Source organism: Amaranthus tricolor, chromosome 1 (assembly GCF_026212465.1).
Source record: "Amaranthus tricolor cultivar Red isolate AtriRed21 chromosome 1, ASM2621246v1, whole genome shotgun sequence".
Lineage (NCBI taxonomy): Eukaryota > Viridiplantae > Streptophyta > Magnoliopsida > Caryophyllales > Amaranthaceae > Amaranthus > Amaranthus tricolor.
The window spans coordinates 4,837,142-4,862,507 of record NC_080047.1 but is presented as its reverse complement, the minus strand read 5'-3'; the positions used below and the strand labels follow the sequence as shown (position 1 = coordinate 4,862,507).

At 28.7% G+C, this 25,366-nt stretch overlaps 1 protein-coding gene across 1 annotated transcript; it reads left to right on the top strand.

The window, feature by feature from the left end:
* Positions 1–17,832: 17,832 nt before the first annotated feature.
* On the top strand, positions 17,833–24,349 carry LOC130814132 (probable sulfate transporter 3.4). The gene is made up of 12 exons (XM_057680157.1): positions 17,833–18,246; positions 18,755–18,803; positions 19,061–19,268; positions 20,611–20,782; positions 20,912–20,977; positions 21,381–21,494; positions 21,661–21,777; positions 22,205–22,331; positions 22,675–22,961; positions 23,052–23,242; positions 23,320–23,405; positions 23,782–24,349. The coding sequence occupies exons 1-12, from the start codon at positions 17,875–17,877 to the stop codon at positions 24,000–24,002; spliced, it is 2,010 nt and encodes a 669-aa protein (XP_057536140.1). The 5' UTR covers positions 17,833–17,874; the 3' UTR covers positions 24,003–24,349.
* Positions 24,350–25,366: the final 1,017 nt, after the last annotated feature.

Genomic DNA, 25,366 nt, shown 5'->3' with positions numbered 1-25,366 from the left:
TTTGACCCCTGAATGTCCTATGACTAAGGTTCACAATATAAACATGTTAAATTAATTTTTTATAATTATTAATTATACATAATTTAATAGCTAAATAATTAAAAATAATAAAAATATAGTCAAGTAAAATACAACGAATCACAACCACAGTTTCATTGATTTATTGTGGTGCAATTTAAATCTTGACTTTTAATTACATGGTTAGTTTATCTTTTTAGGCATAAAGTCAGATTGGATTACATTATTAACAGTTTAGTTTAGTGGAAATAAAATCTTGATTTCTTTTTCAGGTCTCAAATCTTCCTACTTTTCTTCTTCAACATTGATCATCTATATTTATTTGGACAATGGAGATATTATCTCATTTTATGTAATATGCAACACTAGAAGGGGGACATATTGTTAGGAATTAACTTGCATAATAATAATAATAATAATAATAATAATAATAATAATAATAATAATAATAATAATAATAATAATAATAATAGTATAATATCCTTTGCCATGACGTATATAGTAGTGAGTGGATAAATGCAGTTCAATTAGGTAAAAAGGATCCATTTTTAATTGACCAAAAGAATCACACTCGAATTAGGGAGTATTTACTTTAAACCAAACATATAATAATTGGTGTTAGTAATACTTACACGCAAACCCGGTCATACGTTCAGATCATATATATTCAACTATTTCAATGTATATTTAGTTTTTTTATAGTGATCATTTATTACATTTAAATGATCACTTATAGTTTTATAATATTTACATGGTCGTCGATTAGCAAAGGTAATGCGGGTTTTTGCCTAAAGCGTCAAATTTTTTAGAGCCTATATATATATACATATATATATATATATATATATCTTTTGCTATGTAATATGAATTGATCTAATTTTTTTATATAAAATAGTTAAAATTTAAACAATACAAAATAAAAGGAGTGTTATATGTTTATTACACCTTAAGTTTTAAAGAGACTTTTTTATCTTTTGCTTCGGGCCTCAAACTGAACGAGTTATATTCATTTTTTATAATTTTAAACTAATTATTTATAATTTTAAAATAATTACTTTTAAGCATTTAATGTAATCAATTAGAAAAATAAAATAATTATATAAGTTCATCTCTTAATAAGACGGTATCATAATAATTAATATGGTGTAATATTTAAGTCACAAAATTGCAAGACTCATCCTTTTCCACTCACTTGCAACTTGCAATCATAAGTTTGGGATAATTTTCTTATCCAATTTCACATCATTCACCTCATTAACAATATTTATTAGTTAATAAAGAGTTATTTTTTATAAAATAAAGTATATAAAAGTCTACAATATTCATCCAGATAATTGTGTTAGAAAACCTGATATGAACAGCATAACCTAGCTACGCAATATTGTAGAAGTATTTTCTAAAATAATCGAACATAAGAAAACTATTCTCTCAACACAACACGCAATCAAATTACTGTAAAGATTGTCTCAATTAAAAGTTTAATTGATAATTAGAATTACAAAATATACTTTATCACAAAGTAACTAACTTTGTTTCCTCAGTCACATTTATGAAAATATAATACTCTCTTGTTTCTTAATGTTTTCTCGATAAAATATTTTATTTTGTAGAGAAAAATTTGATTAAGATTTTTAAGACATATATTGACGATAAAATATATTCATTTGAGATCTTCTTAGATTCGTCTTAATGTATACTTTTTTATTAGAAATTTTTTATAATTCTTTATGATGCGTATTTGGAAATATTAAAGCTTAAAATTTACGTTGAAAACTATGCAAAAAGTAGATGAGAAGAACAAAAAAGAATAAAGAGAGTAGTATTTTATAGTTCAAAAAAAATTTATGCTACCTTCGTCATAGGGATTTATAAGAATGATTATTCCCTCTCTTTTCTTCTGAAGAAATATTCTAACCTATTTTCAAATAAAAATATTTTAAATTTAAGAATTGAGTTTAATTTCAATTGAAAAATAAATATATTTTTTTAGATATATTTTTGACTTTTAAATTTGATTATCACATAACCTAAATCTTCCCTCGCCTATTCTGTAATATAACAAAACGTTATTTGTGTTTCCTTTTCGTTTTGTTCTTGTACAATACTTGTTTACTTATGAAGAGTCATCTCGCCCTTACTAATGGAGCCTAATTAGTCATGTATCTTTGAATGAGGTAGGCCTTTTAAACTTTGCTAAATCAAAAAGCACACTAGACCCATCTTTTTAGTAATACCTTTTTGTAATTAAAATATTTATATATTTAATTAGTTTTTTTTTTTATTTTTTTAATTTTTTTTTATTGATGAGTATGGTACCTAGCTATATATATTATTCAAACTTTGTTTGTGTTAATTGCCTAACATACCGGTAAGATCTAGCACAAATTATTATTCAGATATTTCTAATTTTAGATCTATGAAGATACAATATATCTTCTTCAAAGTTATAAATAATACAATTATTATACGAATTAGTTAGTTAGGGTATGTAAGAAAATAAAAGAAGAAAAACAACCTTATTTATATAAAATGTTATAAATAATAAAAATTATTATTATTACTCGATAAATATTAGGAAAAAATTATCATGAGTAATACAACATTTTGCTTATTTTTCTACAATAATAACTTTTGATTAACCATAAATAATACCAACTTAAGGGGTGTTTCCCTAGAATATTTCTAACATTTTAAAATTCAAACTATAACAAATTATATGACAAAAAATTCGTAAATTGGCTAATAAACTAAAGTTGGTATTATTATAGGAAAAAATACTTCTAAATTGATGTTATTTTTGCTTAATCAAAAATTGATATTATTATAGGAAAATTAACAAAATATTATATTATTTTTGATATTTTTTGTAAATATTATTGACGTGGTACGTATAATTAGAGGTCTAACCAACTAAGCTCATTTCATTTATGGAGTAAATGAATCAACAAAAGATTATAAACTTCTCACACCATAGAGATAAAACGTGCACACCAAAGGCAAGGGGTGATTTTCCTGAATATTCATACAATCTTGGTCGTCCTCGTACCTGCAAATAAATGATGGTGCCATTCTAGTTATAAGGTTTCAGGTTAAGGTGAGTCAGAAAATAAAAAATTATAGGACAAATTAATTATATAAAGTACGTACAATTACTATAGATCAACAAATTACTCAGCGTCTCTTATAATATATTGACTATGTTTAATTTTCGAGTTTATTGATTATTGATTAATAACTATAAGGACATGCTTGAATTGAATGTAAATATTTAAGGGGTAAAAAAGTCAAAGTAAGAAAATAAAATTGTTAAATGAGAAATTAGAGAAATTAATTGTTATAGAGGTGAGAAAATGATTGCAAATGAAAAATGAAAGGAGCTCTCAATTTTATGGGATAAATATTTACCCTAAGGGAGGGTGGAGAAATTAATATATTTATTTGATAGTGTATCTATTATTTAACTATAATTTTATTCTAGGGTATTGGTAATTCAACTATAGTTTTTTTGTTAGTGTTGCAGTCATTTAATCACAATTTGTTCACTAATGTATCCTTAATTCGTCTAAATATTTTATTAGTGTCTGAAATTTGGAAACTTTCAGCTGTGAATGCTTTGCTTATTTCGGTTCCAAACCAGAATAAAAGAGGTGGGTGAGAGGTTTGTCGGTGAAAACCAGGTCAGTGAAACTAAGTTACATACTCACATTCTATGATCATGATAAACCAAGATTAGATGATCTTTAGAAATAATGTATTAGTTTATGTAACCGACTCTAATATTTTAAAATTAAGACTCTAGTATTATTGTTTACATTGTTGAGTGTCTGTTATTTGGACCCTAATTCAAATTTTTGGCTTTAGTCCTGAAAATTATATATTCCCTCTTATTCACCCTAATAGTCCATTTACCTTTTTTTCACTTATTGAGGCAATATTTTGACCATTAATATCTCTTATTACGTATAACCAAAAATTATGAAAAGTTTATATTAATAATCCTTACATTGAGATGAATCAAAGAAAATCGCACTTGACTATATATGTTTTAATTACTTGCAGATAGATTATGAATAAAACACAAAGTAAAAGTGATTAGTTAATAGTGTTCAAAAAGTAAATGAGACTATTAAGTTGAATAGGAAAGAGTAAATTATTACTTCCGATGTCCCTTTGACTTACCATATATAATATTTCCCACGTTTTGAAATGCTTGCTACGTTATGGTTATTAACATTATTCATTGTTCAAACTTATTTTATATATTGCAGCTAGGCATGGCCACGGTCCGGGTTGGTCCGGTTCCGTTCCGGTTCCATCCGGTTCCGGTTCCACCCGGTTCCGGTTCCATTTGGAACCTGTCGCGAACGGTTCCGGTTCCGGTTCCGGTTCCGGGCGGTTCCAAACGGTTCCTTGGCGGTTCATGAGGCGGTTCCGGCGGTTCCAACTCACGGGACGGGCGGGTCGGACCATCGGTTCCATTTTAATTTTTTCTTTAAATTTTTGTATAATAAAAAAATACTATAATATCGCGGACGTACCTTTGATGATTACTTGATTATTAGCGAAATTCATTGCATGTCAAGTTGTCATCGTTATTGAAATATTTACTAAAAAGAATGGAAAAAAATAAATTAATAAGAAACGAATCAATGATAATGTCGATAAAGATGATTAATAAAAAAAGAGGGAGAAAATGGACTTGAACCTAGTACCCAAATGAATACTAAGCTGCCTACGTATCCCGAAGGAATCAAAGCCCACGTAGTTCTTTGTCATACCTTTTATTTATAGTTGTTGAGTGTTGATTCATCGTTGTCGCTTGTCGGATTGATCCTATTCGTCTTCGTCATCATCATGTGGTTGATTAGATGCTTCCGCTGACTCTCCTCCTGACGATGATGAAGTTGTATCCATCATCATCCATGGATCATCATCGTCGTCTTGATCATCATCGTTCCTTAGTCCTTGTGTTCGAATCTCCGCTTGATCCCAATCTTTCTTGCAAACACATATTTGAATACTATGTGGAGCAAGACGAGATCGCTTTTCGTCCAAAACTCTTCTACCTGCACTAAAAGCAGACTCCGACGCAATAGTTGACGCGGGAATTGCAAGGATATCCTTTGCAATTCTCGATAAAATGGGAAATTTAAAAGATTTTTCTTTCCACCACTCCAAAATATTATAGACACTTGGGTCTATTTCAAAGTGGTGTTTAAGATAACTATCTAGTTCTAAATATGTGGTCGAGGAAGAAGAAGATCCTACAAAACTATCATCTTGAGTCATTATGTTAGCTATTACTGAATTATAGAAAGTGGGACGAGCCGAAACGCTAGCACGCCTAGACATATCGCGTTTCGGGTTATATACACTAGCGTAAAAATCATAGAGTTCAGCTAAATATTTTTTACATGTTCCTACATAATATTGTACATCAGAAGACGAGCGATCTAACGAGTGATAATAAAATCCTATTACTTTAGTTAGGACCTCAGTTTTAAAACGTGGGTCCAAAATGGTTGCGATTCCATAAATATAAGGAAAATCGGTAAAATATGATTTCCATTTTTCCATCATATCTGCAAGAATCGGCCTTAATTGTGGGTTAGTATATTCATGTGTATGTTTAAGTAGATGATAAAAAATAGTAATACATTCACTTATTACTAAGTGAACGTTCGGTTCATAAACATAAGAAAAAATCTTAGTCGCGTGGTTATACGCTTCTAATATGTTATGTACACCTATTGCTAATTCCCAAGTGTCATCAGCTATGAAACTATCTGTACACTCACTATATAGTTGTGTTATTACTGGGCGATGAGCGATAAGCAATCGCCTTTCTTAATAAATCGTTGGTTGAGCCCCAACGTGTAGGAGTATCTAATGACCAATACACTTTTTTAAGTTGGTATTGGTCACATAATTGTTTATATCGTCTTTTTATCTTTCCGATCCTAAGCCATTTCACTATATCCCTAATTGGTTCTAATAAATCACTTAATTGTTTTATGCCTGCTTGGCAAGATAAGTTAATTATATGCGCACAACAACGTATGTGTAATAAGCTACCCCCAAGGATTAAACTAAAGGCAGGTTCGTTAAACAAAAGTTCTATACATTTAATGTTCGCGGTCGCATTATCAGTTGAACAACAAAATATTTTATCTAATAAGTTCCATTCTCTACATATCTCTACTAATCTATATTTTATGTTTTCACCGGTATGTCTTTCTGGCATTGTCTCAAAAGCAATTATTCTTTTTTGCATAATCCAATTTCGATCTATCCAGTGTGCTGTTACACACATATAAGGTTCTAAATGTGGGGGAGCAGACCAAATGTCAGTTGTTATGCTAACCCTACCATTAAACGATTTAAACATTTCAACTAATTCATAGCGCATTGATTCGTATAATTTAATTGTGCGTCTTTTAAGAGTGCTCCTAGGGATTGCTCTATATTGTGGTTGCAAAGTTTTTCTATTGAGACGCTCGTATGCCCTACTTTCACCGTGGTTAAAAGGCAATTCATCACAAGTTACATACCTAGAAAATTCATCAATCATGTCATTACGATTGTATCTAAAAGGCATACCTGTGTTGGGAATGTCCCATTGTGTCTGTCGGCTTCCACTTGTGGTCCCGCTGCCGCTTGCTGCATGAGTTTCTTTTGTGATTCCATGCTTCTTTGCCAAATGTTTGTTAAAAGATCCCGTTCCACCACCTAACACGTATTCACAAAACACAATAAATAAATGTTTATAAAATATGAATATATAATGTATGAATGTATTATGTATGTATAAAAAACTTAAAAAGTATTTACCTCTGGTGAAACTGTATGAAACTAAGGGCTTTACTCCTTGACTTTCACAAATTTGACAAGTGCATAAGAAAATATCTGGATTCTCGGTTGGTTCTTTTGTGAAATACGACCACACATGTGAAACAGCTCTACCACTAGGAGGTGGCATTGCCGGAAAAGGTTGTCTTACTAGTTCATCTTCATCTAAATAAATAATTTAAAATTATAAAACTATAATTAAATAAATAAATAATTTAAAGTTTAATTAATTTGAAGAATAATATTATAAAACTAACCGATAGTTTGGAAATTGACTCGTTTACTGTAACATCTCGGAATAACTCGGGTCGTACGAAAAGAGAAAAATGACCTTTTTTTTAAAAAAACGAGACAACTAAAATCCGAGTCAAACCGGGATGTTAGAAAACATTTTAAAACGGTTTTGAAGTTAAGGAAAACGTGCGGATCGAGTTCTATTAGCGTTATTAAGATCTACTAGATAATAAGAAATTCTTAGCAGCGGACAAGAACGAAAAGTTAAATCTACTTATTACAACTTGAGAACGAAAGTCGCCTCATAAAAACCAAATGTTCTTTAAACTAAATTTTGAAGATCTTATTAAGACCTTTCTACCCTAATAATTTATTTCTTCAAGGGACAATCCTCACTCCCCAGACCTGCAACTTAACTTACTGCTAGTCATTGCCCAGATAGGACACAACATCATCGCAGGGTCGTCAAGACCAAAAGCACACGTCAGCGAACGTCGCATACCAATAAATAATAACACAAGAGAAAGTTTTAATTTATTAGCTAACAAATCACAGAACCGTACGCTTCGATCATGCTTATTAAGAATATTTATTTTCATGTAAAAGTTAGTCAGCCATACTGCTGTACTATCCAGCCATACTGCCGGTACACTCCAAACTCCATAAGTGAGACAATACATTAGGGGGAGCTAACCCCTAAGCAAGCCTCTACCATAGACACTCGCCTTACTTCGGTGTCTATAGTTAAGTATGCATACCCCCGCGGTGGCTCATAATGCTCTCATATACCGCGAGTAATTCTTTTCCACCAATTGACGTCATACTACGTCCACTTTTAAGTTAGTGAGGTCATACTACCTCCATTTATCAAAACAATATATACAGATTGACGTCATACTACGTCCACTTTTAAGTTAGTGAAGACATACTACCTCTACTTATCATAATAATGTATAAAATTATTGATTCGAACGATAACATTATTCGTTCTATATACCCATGCCTTACTTTCGGGTATCATTAATACATGATACATCGGACTAATGCGAACCACGCTGCGTGTACATACCTTAAGCAAGATAACCAACTCGCAAGCGTCTTAATCAATTCCCGGTCACGAATCGACTTCCTACAAGGTTCAATCGTATTCGGGAAATAAGCACACATACACATTTTCCTCAAATCATACACAACACACATATACAATCACATCCATACCTAGAATGCTACACACAACATGAACATCCATCACATACTATAACATGGTATAAACACAAAACTGGACAGCCTATACAATCTGTCCAGAAACTCATCTTAAGACTGTCAAACTGAAAATCCGACTTCACCGATGCGCCCGGAAGGCGTCAAAACCCCCGGTTACCAATTTCCATAATTTATAACATAGTATAAATATTTTTAACTTAATTTCAAAGCCAAAAATGCTCCAAAAACACAATTTTTCCACTATTTTCAAAACCTACGGGATTTCATTTTTTTTATCACAAAAATATAAATTTCAATGCTTTATTCCCTAATAAATCTAAACAATAAAATTTACATAATTTCCATGATCACATCCAAAAATAAATTTTAATTAATTATTTATATTTTTCTCAAAAATAAAATTCTTTTTACACCAATTTACACACACAAACACACCACACATATACATGTATATTTCTCTACCAACATTATAAATCTCCACTATTTATCAATAAAAATAAAAATAAATTTCCATCACCACATATATTTTTTTTTATATGAGCAACCATTTTTTTTTTTTTTTTATGTATATACATATATATATATATATTTTTTTTTTTTCAATCATTCATCAAACAATTCTTCTTACACATGTAAACACATCTAAAACCCTAAACCCATACATTAAATTTAGATAGAAAAACATCATACTTCCACACATGAAATTTTAAATCATGAACAACTCACAAACTATAAAAATAACACACATAAACATCATGGAAATTTAAATTAAAACTTAAAAATAAAACTAGGTTAAGAATTACTTACAATTGCTCAAGAACAACACCAAAATTTTATGAACCAAATGGATGATATTAGGCGTGTGGACTTAGAGAAAATTTGAGAGTGTTTTCATTACTTGCAATTGATTTTGAAATGAAAAGGAGTAAGGAAAGGAGTAAGGAAAAGAATAAGGAAAGGAATAAATTAAGGGATTTATGAGATTTTATTGATCATAATTTCCTTAATCATTCAATAGCCAAAATGGAAGTTACAATCTTCCCAATATTCACCCTATGGCCGGCCACCCTTACACATTCCCATTTTTATTTTTTATTTTTTATTTATTTTTTTTTTTTTGAAATTAAAGATAGATTAGGAAAAGATTTGGACTAAAAATGATTTTAATTGCCTTAAAAGTTGAAGTCTCATGATTTAACCTACTAACAAAATAAATAATAAAAAGAAATATATTTTTTTTTTCTAAAAAGAATAATAATAATAAAAATAATAATATTACTAGCAAATCATTTAATATATCGGGAAAATATCGGGGTGTTACAGACTACCCCCCTTAAAAAGGTTTTGACCCCAAAACCTCAACGTACAAACACAAACACGCACCCATCAAACACAAAACACACACAATCACACACATAAAAAAACGACAAAACATGCACACAACAAAAGAAATAGATCAAAATAAACCTCAAAGCGCGTAAAACGCAAAATTCTACCGAGATATGGTTTTTGACATGAATCAATCACTCTTAACTTGTATTTTATTCTTAATCTAAGACGTCAAAATATGGTCAAGCAGGGTCTTATTTGATTCGTCTCAATGTAAATTTCATCAATATCAAATTTTTATTAGAGATATTTATGATTAAATTAGTGTATTGGATAATATGCAAAACTAAATGAGACAATTAATGTGAATTGAAGAGAGTATAATACTTCCTCCGTTCTTGATACTATAAAAATATGTGATGAGACAAATTAAACAAGATCTCAGATAATTATGTTTTTTCTCGTATAATAATCGAAAAATATAAATTAGTAGAATAATAAATGGTCGAAAATTTAATTTGAATATAAATAAAAAAAGCAGAAAAATATAAATAAAATTAAAAGTACAAAAAAATATATATAATATAATGTCGACAACGACTTGCAAGCAAATTAATGACAAATCCTTGGTCAACATCGTACGTGCCAATGCCCGGCGTAAACTACGACGGTGCGAATCTAGGCAGGAAGCCCCTTAGCCCCTAGAAAACTACATATTGCTGACGTAGCTTTGCTTAGCTTCTCCACGTATGTAAGTCAATACTTCCATGTTCTAAAAAATTTACGCAATAATTAGCGCTTAGTAAAAAAATCAACAAAAACCATTATATAGTGTAGGTATAATAATAAACGAGAAAAATTAAAGAAAATATGTGGATAAAAATTAAATTAATAATAATCATTAAATAATATAGGTATAACATATACTTAAATAATAACGAAAAATGGCAGCTAAATTGTTTATGATACATGTAAGGGTAAGAGTTTTAGTGTTTAATCTACATTATACTAATATTTAAAATTCGTTCATTTGTGATATATATATATATATATATATATATATATATATATATATATATATATATATATATATATATATATATATATATATATATATATAATATGTTTACTACATGGTTGACTATGTGTATCAATAGCTCAAAACAAGAGACATGCTTGTTGCTTGAGGGGTAGTAAATGATGTTCATCGCCTAATATTTTTCAACTGTCCCCTCGCAGCAAACTTTTCCCTTAAGGAAAGTTTTGGGTGGCTACATAGTAAACACCAACAGAAGAAATAAAATTATACAATCTTGTATTACACTGTATTTCAAAATCAAAAGTTCTTCTGTGAAAAGACCTGATAAGTTATATAAGTATATAACATATTATCATCTTAAATTTTTAATTGAATTGTTATTATTTGTTTTCTTGACAGAAACACATTATAGTTTAAAAAGTTAAAAGCGTTTACATATACAATCAATAGTAGTTTACCCAACAACTTCTCTTCAATCAATTTGAAAGTCTAGAATATGTCGCAAGTGATGTAAGAAAATAAGGTGAACCATTGGTATTTGGGATTTGAGTGGAGTATATTCATAATATTGGGTACGTCTGGCCGGATCAGCATGTATACTCCGTTTGTACCTCTTAGGATGTTCATATGAGGATTGTACTTTGTAGAAAATATATCACAATAAATTTAAATTATTATCTTGTATTTGATATCTAAGTATTCTTTCTATTACGTTAGTTATTTTATGTTTTATAGTTGGTGCAAATTGAACTCATATCACAATTTTCAAGGATTGAAGGGATTCAAAAATTTCAACTACTAAACTAATTAATGACCAAAAAAATTTCAACTACTAAACCAATATATAATGTGCATTGCTCATCACAAATATTTTACTTATCAATAGTTTTCATTTCTATTTAAATTTTTTTAATATGCCATTACTTTGACTCTTTGAGTGTGACATATAGATTGGAAAATTACCAATAAATTAATAACGACTCGTCTAGTAAAAATAAGGCAAAAAAATAGTACTCCATATAATGGTAAAAAAAATTATAGAGTCTATTTTCTTGGAAAGTCGAGTGGTACTTCACATGTTCAAAATAATTCTTATATTTTTTGTTTTTCACTGTTTAATGTATTATTTTAATTATTATATAACTAAAAAATATAAAAATTTAATAAATAATATATTAAAACAAATTAAAATAAAATATTTAATAATTTATATTTTTAGTGTAATAACATTAATGTATTAGAAAGAAACTTTATCCTCATTTCTGTATTTACTATCCTAGAAATATTTATTAAATATTTTTTATACCACTTTTGATATTAAATGGCCATAGAGAACCAGATGTAAATGAACTTTATAAAATATTTTTTTAAACAAATAGATAAGTACAAAATGGACCTTTACATATGATTTTTCTAGCAAAAATCACGCCAAAATATATTCATCATCACCTTTTTAAAATACCAAATGTAAACTAAACTTTTAAGTAGCAGCTCCAAGCTTTCCCTTCTTCAAATGAACGAAGTTCATTGAATCAAATACTAGTAGTTGATGATAAGTGAAAATACGAAATAGCATAAATTCTTGCAAACTATTTTATCACTATATTCCGCACTTTATTTCATTTTTCTAATAGCCAACGGCATAGAATTTTTATTCACATTGATTTTTACATGATTTTAAATCTATTTTGAAGACAGATTAAAGTCAAATTTGATTATTAGGTCGAGTATTAGATCGTCAGGTCTGTTTTGAACATTACATCTAGTTATACTTCCTTTATCACACAACATCTATCCAGGCAATTAATGCTGACTTTATACTCTATTAAATTTATAATATCGGAATTGAAATGTGTCAAAACATGGGCTGCTTCTCAAAGATATAAAAAAAATATAACAAAATAATATGGAATTGCTAAAAAAGCAATACTTCATATTTCTAAATATTCTCTTATAAGTTTGCTCATTTTTAATGTGTAAACATTTGCTCAATGCTTTATTTTGATAAGTCTTTTATTGGTATAATGCATAATTTCATGATTTGGATGAGATTAACTACAAGAAAAATGCATTCAAGAATATTCCTGTTATGGAAATAATGATTAGATTATTGTTATGGAGGAAAGTTTAGTTTAATCAGACATAATTTTAAATGAGTTATTATTTTAAAATTAATTGACAATATTAAAATAGCAATAATTCTAGCTAGTAAGAGATATGTTTTGGTACGACTTTATAACAATTAAATTGATTTAATGAACACAACATAATTAAATTGATAAAATAGTCAAATGTGATAGCAATTAAGCTAATTTGGGATAATTTAAATTTAATTGAATTGAATTTGATTTATAAATGATTAGCTAAACAAGAAAATAGAGATTATAATTTCCTTAATAAAAACAAGGTTTCTGCTTGTGGCTGCAATTACTTGCTTATAGATTGATCTACTTGTTTTAAACAATGTTTGCAATTGCACACCTTCTTCCACACAATCATCCACCTTAATAAGTACACAACATGAATTGATTACAAGTCGCACTCAACAATTTTCCACGCACCTTAATGAAATAATCAATTGATCTCATTGCAACATAATTTACTTGGAATATATTTAGCTCATATTTAGATAAAATGCCACTAATTTAAAATCCTAATTGTATATATATAATGAATTTAGTGATATTTACCAGACTTTTAGCAGCATAATAAAAAATCACACTAAAGTTTTTTGCGACATATTATTTTGTGACATTTATCATAAATGACACTATAGATTATAGTAATAATTACATGTGTCACTAAAGGCCAAATAAGGTGTCACTAAATAACTTTATAGTGAAACTTATAATAAAAACCAACAATTATTACACTAAAAATTATAAATCAGTGATATTTTTTAATGTCACTAAATCTAATATTGCGAAAAGTTAAATTTATTGCAGTATCCCTCAAATAATACAATCCACCATTACCACCAATATACAACAATGGAGGTGGAAAAATCTTTAAGAACAATGTGTTCTTTGACTATAAAACCCACCTAACAATGGAAAACCATATTATTGATGTTTGGATTGATGTTCTCATTACAAAAAGTTTGAATCCAACACTAAACAAGAGCACTCACTATTAGTTAGTTAGAGTTCTTGTGGACTCGGATCTAGCTTACTTGCCCTATTTTATTAGTTAGAGTTTTAGTCGTTCAAATTTGTAATTTAAATTAAGAGTAATGGTTATTGAAATTTTTTTTATATGATAAAGGATAGTTTTTCACTATCTAAAAAAAGAATTAATTCTCTTTTATTTTTGCTTGTACAAATTTTTTGATTTTATGTGAATATTAAAGAAAGTAATCTTGATTAAGGGTAACGACACCCTTGCCACCAACTAATTAACAAAGTATATTGGATTGGGAATTTGTTGATCATGATTCATGCCTATCATAATATCGTACGATGATTTAGGAAATTCAAATTTTACTTTGCTAAAGAGAAGAAGATGAATGATTAGCTACATAAAAAATATTAAATTTTTTGTGATATTAATAATAAATTAATTAATATATTTTTTGTTAAATTATTTAAGCTATAGTTTATTTCTTAAGAAAAAATTTATAAATTAAATTTTTATAAATAATATTCAATAACTTTTTATAAATGTTTCAAACATGTACAGTTTTAAAGGTTAATAATTATTCTACATGCTAAATATTATTCTTATATTCACTGCAAAAATTTTTTGTCCTTGATCTTTATCTATTTTATTTGAATTTTTAAGTTTTTTTTAAAAGAAATTATTGTTAAATTAATTAATTTATAACAAGTTACTCCCATCAATATATTATTACTCCTTATAAAATAAGCTGGTCAAATCAGTTAATAAAATTTATCATCCAATAATAACTGATAAGTTATTAACAATTTTTTAGGTAGACACCCTTAAATTAATACTCAAAAGATTAGTACATCAAACTTAATTCAAGAAATTCAAAAGTGCTTAATCACTACTATCGATTGTCATTAATAACATGCACAATCTTTCCATAGCAAAACCAAGTCTTTCATCGTACAACTAATTGTTACGAAGAAACCTACTCCATATATTTTTTTTAATAGTACCATTAAATAAGTCAAATAGACTTTTTTCTTACAAAATCATTAGCATTGGACAATCCTATTTTAGTCTTTAAAAATTTTCCACTCAATTTGTCATATATTTATCTTAGTTAAATTCTTTTTTTTAGAATTTGCCGCATTTTTATTTTGAATGAATTTACTGGTCATTTTTACAATTTATATTATTCCTTTTATTTTCAAATATCTCACTACTTTAATCCATTTTACTTAACTTTTTATTATTTGTGCCAAAAGCAATTGGAGCAAGAATATTTGAGACGTTAGAGTATTTTCTTATATTTTAAGAAAAATTATCCAAAATAATCTAATCTTTTATTGATTTTCTTACAATAATCCCAACTTTTAATTAAACATGAACAATCCCAATTATATGGGGTATTTGCTAAGAAAGCACCAAGGTAACCTGTTAACTATATAACAAATCATTTTACATAGAAAAATAAAAAATGTAAATCTAAAATTAAATTATAAAAAATTGAAATTTAAAAAAAATTAAAAAATGAAATTGAGTAAGATTATTTTTTGTTTTTAACTTTTAATTTTTGATATTTTTGATATTTATTTTTATTTTTATTTTTTTAGCAATTAACTTGTAAAAACTGATTATCATGTGGGCAAAAATGTTCTTGAATAAGTGATCCTAAAATTTGAATTATTCATGGTTAATCAAAAGTTAGAATTATTATAGAAAAATTAATAAAATATTAGATCATTCCACATAATTTTTGCTATATTTTAATTAAACTACTAGATACTAACTCTTGTGAAATTGTGATAATGCGAATTGTAGCAAATACTGAAATTTAACTCTAGAATAGTTTCCTAATCACCTTTTAAAATAATTCTATGCATGTTGTCTTAAATTTGATTGCAAATTTTCACTTTCAAATTATGTGGTCTATCAGCATTTCGCAGAAAGTTTACATGCGTTAAAATTCCGAACAAATAAATTTTACATCATCTGTTTTTATTTAATCTTCACATGAAGAATATTTGATTTAAGGATAGAGAAACTTGTATGTAATTTAATAATTCAAATGCATCCATCTTCATCTTCAAGCAAGAAATTCTCTCTCTAAATATTATAGTCCTCGATTAGCAAGAATAAAATAGGCTATTACTCAAGACCTCAAATTTTAGGTCTAGAAAATATATTTTCATATACAAGGTTGATATCAACTTTAAATAAATTTTAATATAATTAAATTTTTTTGCTAAATAATATATGAGTTATTAGGACTTTTTATAAAATTGTTAAATTAGCAACAATATAAAATAAAAAAAGTATTATATACTTTATTAAGTCTTAAAATTATAAAGTTCCTTTTAATATTTCGCTATGGGCCATATTAGACGGCTCTTATAATATATATATATATATATATATATATATATATATATATATATATATATATATATATATATATATATATATATATGAACCATTTGTATCTATATGCATCAGGATCCCGATTCATGAATCTCTCGGTTCGAGAAAGAAAAATAAGAGGATCAACCCATTTCTTCTGACTCTTTTTCAAATTCGATAAATGTTGGTTGATCGTATATTTCCTTATATATATATATATATATATATATATATATATATATAGGATCAAATAAGAAGGATTTTAAAATGAGAAGGGTGAGAAGAATTTTTGTTTGATTTTGTTTGGTTACTATATATAAAAAAAAGATACTATGTTATAAATTAATAACATTTTAAAAATTATTTCATAGTTACCTTTCAGTGTAACATAGTTACTTTTACAATTATGAGTTTTTGGCTCAATCGTGACCATAGATTTTTTTATTTTAGTAAAATCAAGGGTGTAGAGTCCTTCTTACCCTTCTCATTTTCAACCCATTCTCAATGAATCCCTCCAATATATATATATATATATATATATATATATATATATATATATATATATATATATATATATATATATATATATATATATATATAATAAAATTTCAAAAAATGGCTTCTTCCATCAATGATGAAATAATATGAGACCATTTAGAGTCCGATTCACTTAAATATTCATTTGATGCTTAACATTTTATTTGCACCCTTCAATATTTATAGAAATAGTTTGATTATTATATTATTTTAATTACACTAATAAAAAATAATTCATTACGCGTCACTAAAGCTTCCACCCTAATAAAATACCGTCACTGCTCCATGCAACTCAATATGATGAGAATATGACCCTAACAAAATTAATATGAACCGAACACAACTTAAACACCCTTTTGCCGACTCTACATGTAGCCAAAGAAAACATTTAGTATAACTTTCCTACTTTAAGAATGTTGTGGCAAAAATCTTGCACAAACCTTATAGGTCCACTACCTTTATAATTTTTAAAAAATATTTAGTGATTACAATACTAATAATTTATATAAATATCAAAAAATAAATAGAACCCATAAAATATGGATAAAAATTAAAGAAAATTGTTGGGAACACTAACTAAAATAATTAAAAATAGGAAAAATTATTTAGAATAATCCAACCTTTTATGATTTTTGTATAATAATCTCACCTATTGATTAACCATGAATAATCCCAACTTTAGAAGATATTATCCTAGAGTAAACCCGATAACCCGATGACTTGTTATAGCAATTTTTTTTTTAAAAAAAATATATTAAAATAAAATGTCGAAAAAATTTTGAAAAAAATATTCAAAAAATTATGATTTTTTTAATTATTTAGATTTTTTATGTGAATTTTCAAAAATTTTCTCATTTTACATTAATTTTTAATTTACTTTTTTTTTATAAATTACCTACTATAACAGGTTATCGGGTTATCAAACTTACTCGCAAATTTCACTATAAGTAACAAAGTAACGAAACAAAAGAAGTGTATGATATATTACTACAAAAATATAATTCCCAAAATACCCATCAAGCAACCCAAACGTTAAACCTCCTCAAGACCACCCCTATAAATTTGACCTCCATTTCCCTCATTTCCCAAACCAAACACAAAAAAAACCCTTAAATCCTCACATTTTCTTCTTAAAAATGGGAGTAAACTCAAATAGAGTAGAAGATTTCTCAACTCATAATCATGCATGTTTTGAAACTACAATCAATATTCCAAACACAACACAAACAATGTTACAATTACCTAACACTACTTCCCCTACAGAGATCCACCGTGTTTGCCTACCTCCAAAAACAACTACTTTCCAAAAGCTTAAACACAGGGTTTCAGAAATTTTCTTCCCTGATAATCCACTTCATAGGTTTAAGAACCAAACATGGCTTAAAAAACTTGTTCTTTCCCTTCAGTTTTTCTTCCCTGTTTTTCATTGGGGTCCAAATTATAATCTCAAACTTTTTAGGTCTGATCTTATCTCTGGTCTTACCATTGCTAGTCTTGCTATCCCACAGGTACAAAAACTCGCAATAAATTTAAAATTTTTAATAAAATTAATATTTAAATATATTATATAATCGAATATTTTGTACATGTTCAGAAATACCTCTTAGAAGCTTTCTATCCCTTATTTCTCTTTCTAAAAAGGTTGTGATTTGCAAAGGCTTGTGCCTTACACATGGCAACATTTTTTTCAGAGAACTTTTATTGCAGCATTTATAAAAATTTTCAAGTATAAAAAATATCATTAAATAATAAAATGGGTTGCACTAATTTTTATTGAAATTCACAAAAATATTGTTTTTTTCTTTCTTAGAATTAGAATTCCCTAGAAAAATACAGAAAACATGGGGTACTTAATCCACAATAGAGTTTCTTTAAAAAAATCAAGTTTTTCTGGTTCTTATAATAGAATTGTTAGTGGGTATTTAATGCTTATACCAAACAGGGAATTAAAATAGAAGTCTCAATCAAATTTTAATGAAAAATAATTAACTAAATCTTGAATTACTTGGATTGCAGGGAATTAGTTATGCAAAGCTTGCAAATTTACCTCCAATCATTGGATTATGTAAGTTAATATTAATATATTAATTGCCTCCTAAATCAAACTTTTTTTAATTTTATTAACAAACACCAATAAAAACTTAGAAGTAATCTATTTTCTTACATAATTTTAGTGTGAAAAAAAAAGGTAAAGTACAGCTCCGACTATCCCGCGGGTGTACCCGTCAGGAATTGAATTTCAAACCTTCTGCTCAACATACAAATACTTTTTTCATTGAGCTAATTATTGTATTATAATATTGGGTATTTGGGAAAATGCAGATTCAAGCTTTGTGCCGCCATTGATGTACTCAATATTAGGGAGTTCAAAGCACTTAGCAGTGGGCCCAGTGTCAATAGCATCCTTAGTGATGGGGACTATGTTGAGTGAAGTTGTATCTCCTATTGAAGAACCCACTCTCTATCTTAAGCTTGCTTTTACTTCTACCTTTTTTGCTGGTGTTTTTCAAGCTTCTCTTGGTTTTCTCAGGTTGTTTTGTTGTTTTCTTTTTTACTTTTTCTTGCTCCCCTTTTTCCTTTTTCTAATAATTAAATAATTTATGGGAATATTCCTTGTGGGTGGGGAAGAAAATTGGTGGGTTCACATTTAATGGTTGGAAAATATTTATGGGTCTAAAACATTATGATGAGTTTAATCTCACACTTATTATCTTACTTTTTATTAATTTACAATAAATCTTATATGATACTGTAAAATTATAAAAGGGGCTCACATAATGTTTTTAAATTATCGCTTTAAATTGTGAATAATCACATTAATACTATAAAATTAATACTATAAAGTTATAAAGTTATAACTGATCACCTTAAGACAGTAAAATAAAATAGTGAATGTGTGTTAGGTCAGCCTAAATAAATCTGAATTTGTATTTTACAATTTGTTTATTCTTCAATTTGTATAAAGTTTGTAATGTAATTTCATATTAACCATGGCAACATGTTACAAAGTAATTATAGAAGATTTCCCTTATATGGGCATCTATATCCATCTATATAACTTAAATATATATATATAAAGTTAGGCATATTTCTTTTAAATTCTTAATAAACTAACTATTTTTGACAAACTTTAACTAATTTTTGTTCATCAAAACTAACTTCTATCTTGTCATATATAATTATTGATGTTTATGGTTCAAAGTTTAGCTTAGAGTTCAAAGTTGAAACCAAATAAGATCTTGTAGTTGCCAATTTAATTCGCTATCTATTACAAAGGAGAATCTTAAGTTTCTAATACTGATTAAAGATTTTTTCCTTCACTTATTAATCTACAGAAATATATATTAATTCTCTCCTACATATTCTGGAGCTTACCTCTAATTAAAAAAAGTAGTACAAGTAGGGGGTATGAAATTAAAAAGAATCATATTAAAAATAAAAAATACCCTATAGTTTATTTAGCGGTGTGATTGTACAAAATGCCATCAACTTTAGACAAAGGAATTTGGACTTGTGCCCAAAAAGGATGAGCCTAAATAATTAGGGAAAAAATTGATTTTTAATAGCAATTTATTTTATCTACTTTTATATGACTATAAATTATACTTTAAAAACTCGTCAAATCATAAGAATCTCTTAGTTATATTTTATATTTTATTATAAAAGGTCGATCAAAACAACCGCTTTTTTTTAGTTATAAGACTAAGATTATGTAAACTCGAGAATAGTCTCATTAAATGGATGCTGGAATGACATTGAAATAATGAAATGTTGTATAAACAATATTTTAAAGTAAATAATTTTAATAGAAGTATTATAAAAATTTATCCAAAAATGTAAAAATTATAAAATGCAGAGAAATTTGGATGCAGGTTGGGTTTTGTAATAGATTTCTTGTCAAAAGCAACCTTAATTGGTTTTATGGCTGGGGCAGCAGTCATAGTCTCATTGCAACAGCTCAAAGGTTTGCTTGGGATGGTCCACTTCACTAACCAGATGCAGATCATTCCTGTTTTGTCTTCTGTTTTAAAGTACAAAAATGAGGTCTTATTTTTATTCTTTTCGCTAACATTTTTCTTTTTTATCTTATTTTTTAAAATAATAATGCAAATAAATAAGTAAAATAAAATGGAGGATAAACATGCATAATTCTCAGATTTATTTTTTGTGCAGTGGGCATGGCAAACTATTTTGATGGGCTTCTGTTTCCTGTTCTTTCTTCTTGCAGCAAGACAAATTGTAAGTCTCATACTTAGACATGTCAAAACAGTCAGTCGAACAGACAGGCGGATTTCGGATCATATTATTTTTGGGCTACTAGTCGTGTTTCATGCTTGCCAAATTTAAGCCGGATTAAAAATTGACATGTCTACCTATAGTCCTATGTGTTGTGCTTATAGTAATAACCAAATATACCTTTTATGCTTACAAACGTACAAATTTTTGTATGAGACTGTTTCACCGTGAGATGCGTCTCATACATGGTCTAAATAGCCCAATAATACAAATTATTAATGTATATAGATTTTTATTTTAAATTCGTGTCACCGATAAGTCTCACAAGAATAACACATAATATCAACACAAATTTTTCTAATATAGTTTATTTTTCTAATATTTTTTTTCATATTGTCTTATTCAGAGTGCCAAAAGGCCCAAGTTATTTTGGATATCAGCAGCTGCACCTTTGACATCAGTTATACTTTCTACAATCATAGTTTTTGCTGTCAAACCTAATCCTCGCCAAATCCCAATTGTAAGAAACTTTTAGTTCTTTTAAAAGGTTAATATTATATACATTTGTGTCTCGATTTGAGTTTAGATGAAAGTCACTTAATGATAGTAGGATAATAAAATGTCAATAATTACATGATTTGTAAAAGATGTTGACATTGAGGAAATCATATTTGTCTTTTGGCTAGATCGGATACTTGCCTAAGGGACTCAATCCACCATCAACAAACATGCTATACTTCCATGGCTCGTACCTCGCTCTTGCGCTTAAAACCGGCATTGTTAGCGGCATCCTAGCTCTCACTGTAAGGTTTCTTTATCAAAGTTAACGACCCGTTTGCATACTGACACTAAAAGGTGGTAATGGAAATGACTTGTGGTGTAAATTTTCGTGAAATATACTATGTCATTTCCATGATAATGAAACTTTGATTATAAAAAAGTTTTTTATTCACAATTTTTCATTACCACCTAATATCAGTATACCACTTATTTTAATGGTAATGCATTGGAATAATTTTTGTGAAGAAAATGAGATGATTGAAGGAGAACAAGCATAAACATTAAAATTGTAGATAGATTTTCCAATCAAAATTACACTTTCATTTTCATTCTAACCATTCAATACCGACTACCAAAGGGGCCGTAAGAGAATAAATATGACTGTACAATCTACGATTCTCATTTTGATTAAAGAATATGAGATTGAGAAATTTAAATATTCTTTTGTAGGAAGGAATAGCGGTAGGAAGAACATTTGCAACACTTAACAACTACCAAGTTGATGGCAACAAAGAAATGATGGCTATTGGTCTCATGAATATGGCTGGTTCTTGCTCTTCTTGCTATGTCACAACTGGTAATTTATTCACATCACCAAAAAATTCTCTTTAGAATTTACGATCTTTCGAGCAATATTAAACTGGCTCATCAGAATAATCAAATGGTGTAAAAATGTATTCACGTGATCACTGACAAGGGTAAAGTTGCGTGAATCCGAAACTGCAATTCGTTGGCAACCACTTAGGGCATGTTCGATGCTAACGGTTTAAGTAGTTGTTAGTCATTTTATGAGGCTAAAACACAACTTTTAAAAAATTGTCGGTGTTAGCGGTGTAGGTAGTTGTTATCAGAACGTTGCAACTTATAGCGTTGCAAAATCAAAAGTGTGACGGTTTAAAGACTTTTTCTACGTTTTGCAGGATCGTTTTCTAGATCCGCTGTAAACTACAATGCAGGAGCTCAAACTGCAGTGTCAAACATAATTATGGCGGCAGCAGTGCTCATTACATTGTTGTTCCTAATGCCTCTATTTTATTACACACCTACAGTCATCTTAGCTGCTATTATCATCACTGCAGTCATCGGTTTGATCGATTATCAAGCAGCCTTCCGATTATGGAAAGTCGATAAACTCGATTTCTTAGCTTGTATATGCTCCTTCTTCGGTGTCCTCTTCGTTTCAGTTCCTTTGGGGCTCGCAATTTCTGTGAGTAATCGTTCTGTCTCGTGTCTAAAAAGGGTCCAACTTCTTGCCGGGATTCATGCCTTATATTTTGTGATGTTACTGAAATTTCAGGTAGGAGTATCGGTATTCAAGATTCTACTTCATGTTACAAGGCCAAACACAACCGTTCTAGGAAACATTCCCGGAACTCAGATTTACCAAACCTTAGGAAGATATAGAGAAGCAACGAGAATCCCTTCATTTCTCATCCTATCGATCGAATCTCCCATTTACTTCGCAAACTCCACATATCTTCAAGAGAGGTTTGATCCAATTCCTATACTTATGAAAGGAAATTAATGTAGTCACATAACTAACAATATTTCTCGTGATCGTATAGGGTATTAAGATGGGTTCGAGAGGAGGAAGAACGAGTGAAGGCCAACAATGAGAACATGATGAAATGTGTAATCTTAGACATGAGTGGTAAGTTTCAAACTTGGTGTGCCCTTTTATAGAACCTTTCCCATACAAGAAATCATTCAATCTTGGGGTATTCGATTAAACATTTCAATATGCCCTCGTGTATGTCCATCAGGGTCTAAAACAACAATAACAGTGTTAAAACCCTAATCCCAATATACAGAGTCGACTACATGTCAAAGCCTTAATTCCAACACGATCTGTGCCAAAAACATCGAAAAATGATTAGGATCCTTTACCTATCGAACTCTTAGATGAATTGATCACCCCTAATGTAAAAAATTTGTTGAGCGAATAGATTTTTGATCGTCTATATGGTGAAAGTTTAAGTTTGGTTCATGCAATGAGATTATGAATTTATTTGTTATCGTTCATGTAGCCGTGTCAGCAATAGACACGAGTGGAATCGAGCTGCTAGGCGAGCTGAGAAAGATGCTAGAAAGAAGATCGCTGCAGCTTGTACTCGCGAATCCTGCAGGAAATGTGACTGAAAAACTGCACCAATCAAAAACTTTAGAATCCTTTGGTGCACAAGGACTTTACTTGACTGTTGGAGAAGCTATAGCTGACATTTCCACAACATGGAAATCTCAACCTTGAACACCCTCTAAGAGGATTTATAATTAGACTTCATAAAACCCGGAATCATTATTAGCTTAGATCTAATAGAGCAGAGTAATAATATATGCATATATATATATATATATATATATATATATATATATATATATATATGTATGTAATAACTAATAACTAATGTAAACCATAGGTTCAAGCTTGAGTTTTTGAAGTGTTTTCAAGTGTTTTTGCTCTTAAAATAATAGTCGGATACTACCTATTTGCTATTACAAAGCATATATCTGACTTCTAAACTCTACCGGTGAAGATGAGTGCTACTTAATGACAATGCGGTGATACGGTGATAGGATGCATGAGCAGATCTAGTGTGTAGTCACTAAAATTGGCATCACTTAAATACAAAATAAATTCAAATAGTATATGTAAATATACCCTAAATGAGTTGGTTAGTATATTGTTTTCCACATGAGTCGTCAGGGTTCAAAACCCATAAAGTGCGTTACAGGTGTACAAAACAGATCCGATAACCCAATATTCACCCGACTTAGTAACCGAATCTGATTTGACCCGAAATAAAAATGAATTTACATTATGTAAAAATCAATGTGGACACAAGATTCGATTTTAAACCAACCCGAAACATCTAATCCGAATTTAATCCGGTGGCCTAAATGAATACCTCTTACATAAGAACATTTTGACATCGCTTCTTTTTTCCTAAATTTGCCCCGGATAGGATGGTATATAAGGTGATTTTTCTCTAATTTATGTTTATGAGCTTCATCAAAAGAATAATTGATCAAGAAAAGAAAATTGTATTCTCAAAAAGATAATGTTTGATAGAAAAGTGGAGGAGAAGTGTTGATATGAACTTTTGTTGATGAGTATAGATCTTTTGGTAAAGATGGGAAACCCCATTACCAAGATTCTAAAGGAATCATCAGATGAGACAAAACAATCAATCTAAATGATTATGATAAGCATATATTACACAAAGCAACCCTACCAAAATTCTCTTTATTTCCCTAAACAGAATCACAAGTTTTTTATTTGAAAAAAAAAGAGAGGTGGTTCTTTGATTAATAGCAGCCATGCACACTGCCTCATCTCTTAAGATGAGTCATTCAAAGCAACCCCAATAATAAATTAACACCCTAGTGTTAATCTATTTAATAGTAAAATGGGAGGTAATAACCTCACTCAAGAATCACTAATTAAGGTTTAAGTTGGGTATTTATGTTGTGTCAAAGTTTAGAACCAAATAATGCAATATAATAATGAATGACAATAATAAAGAAAATAATCAAGATAAAGATTTAAGGTAGTTCATCGATTTTGGGCTACATTCATCATCTATATTATTGTTTTTAAGGAGAGAATACAAA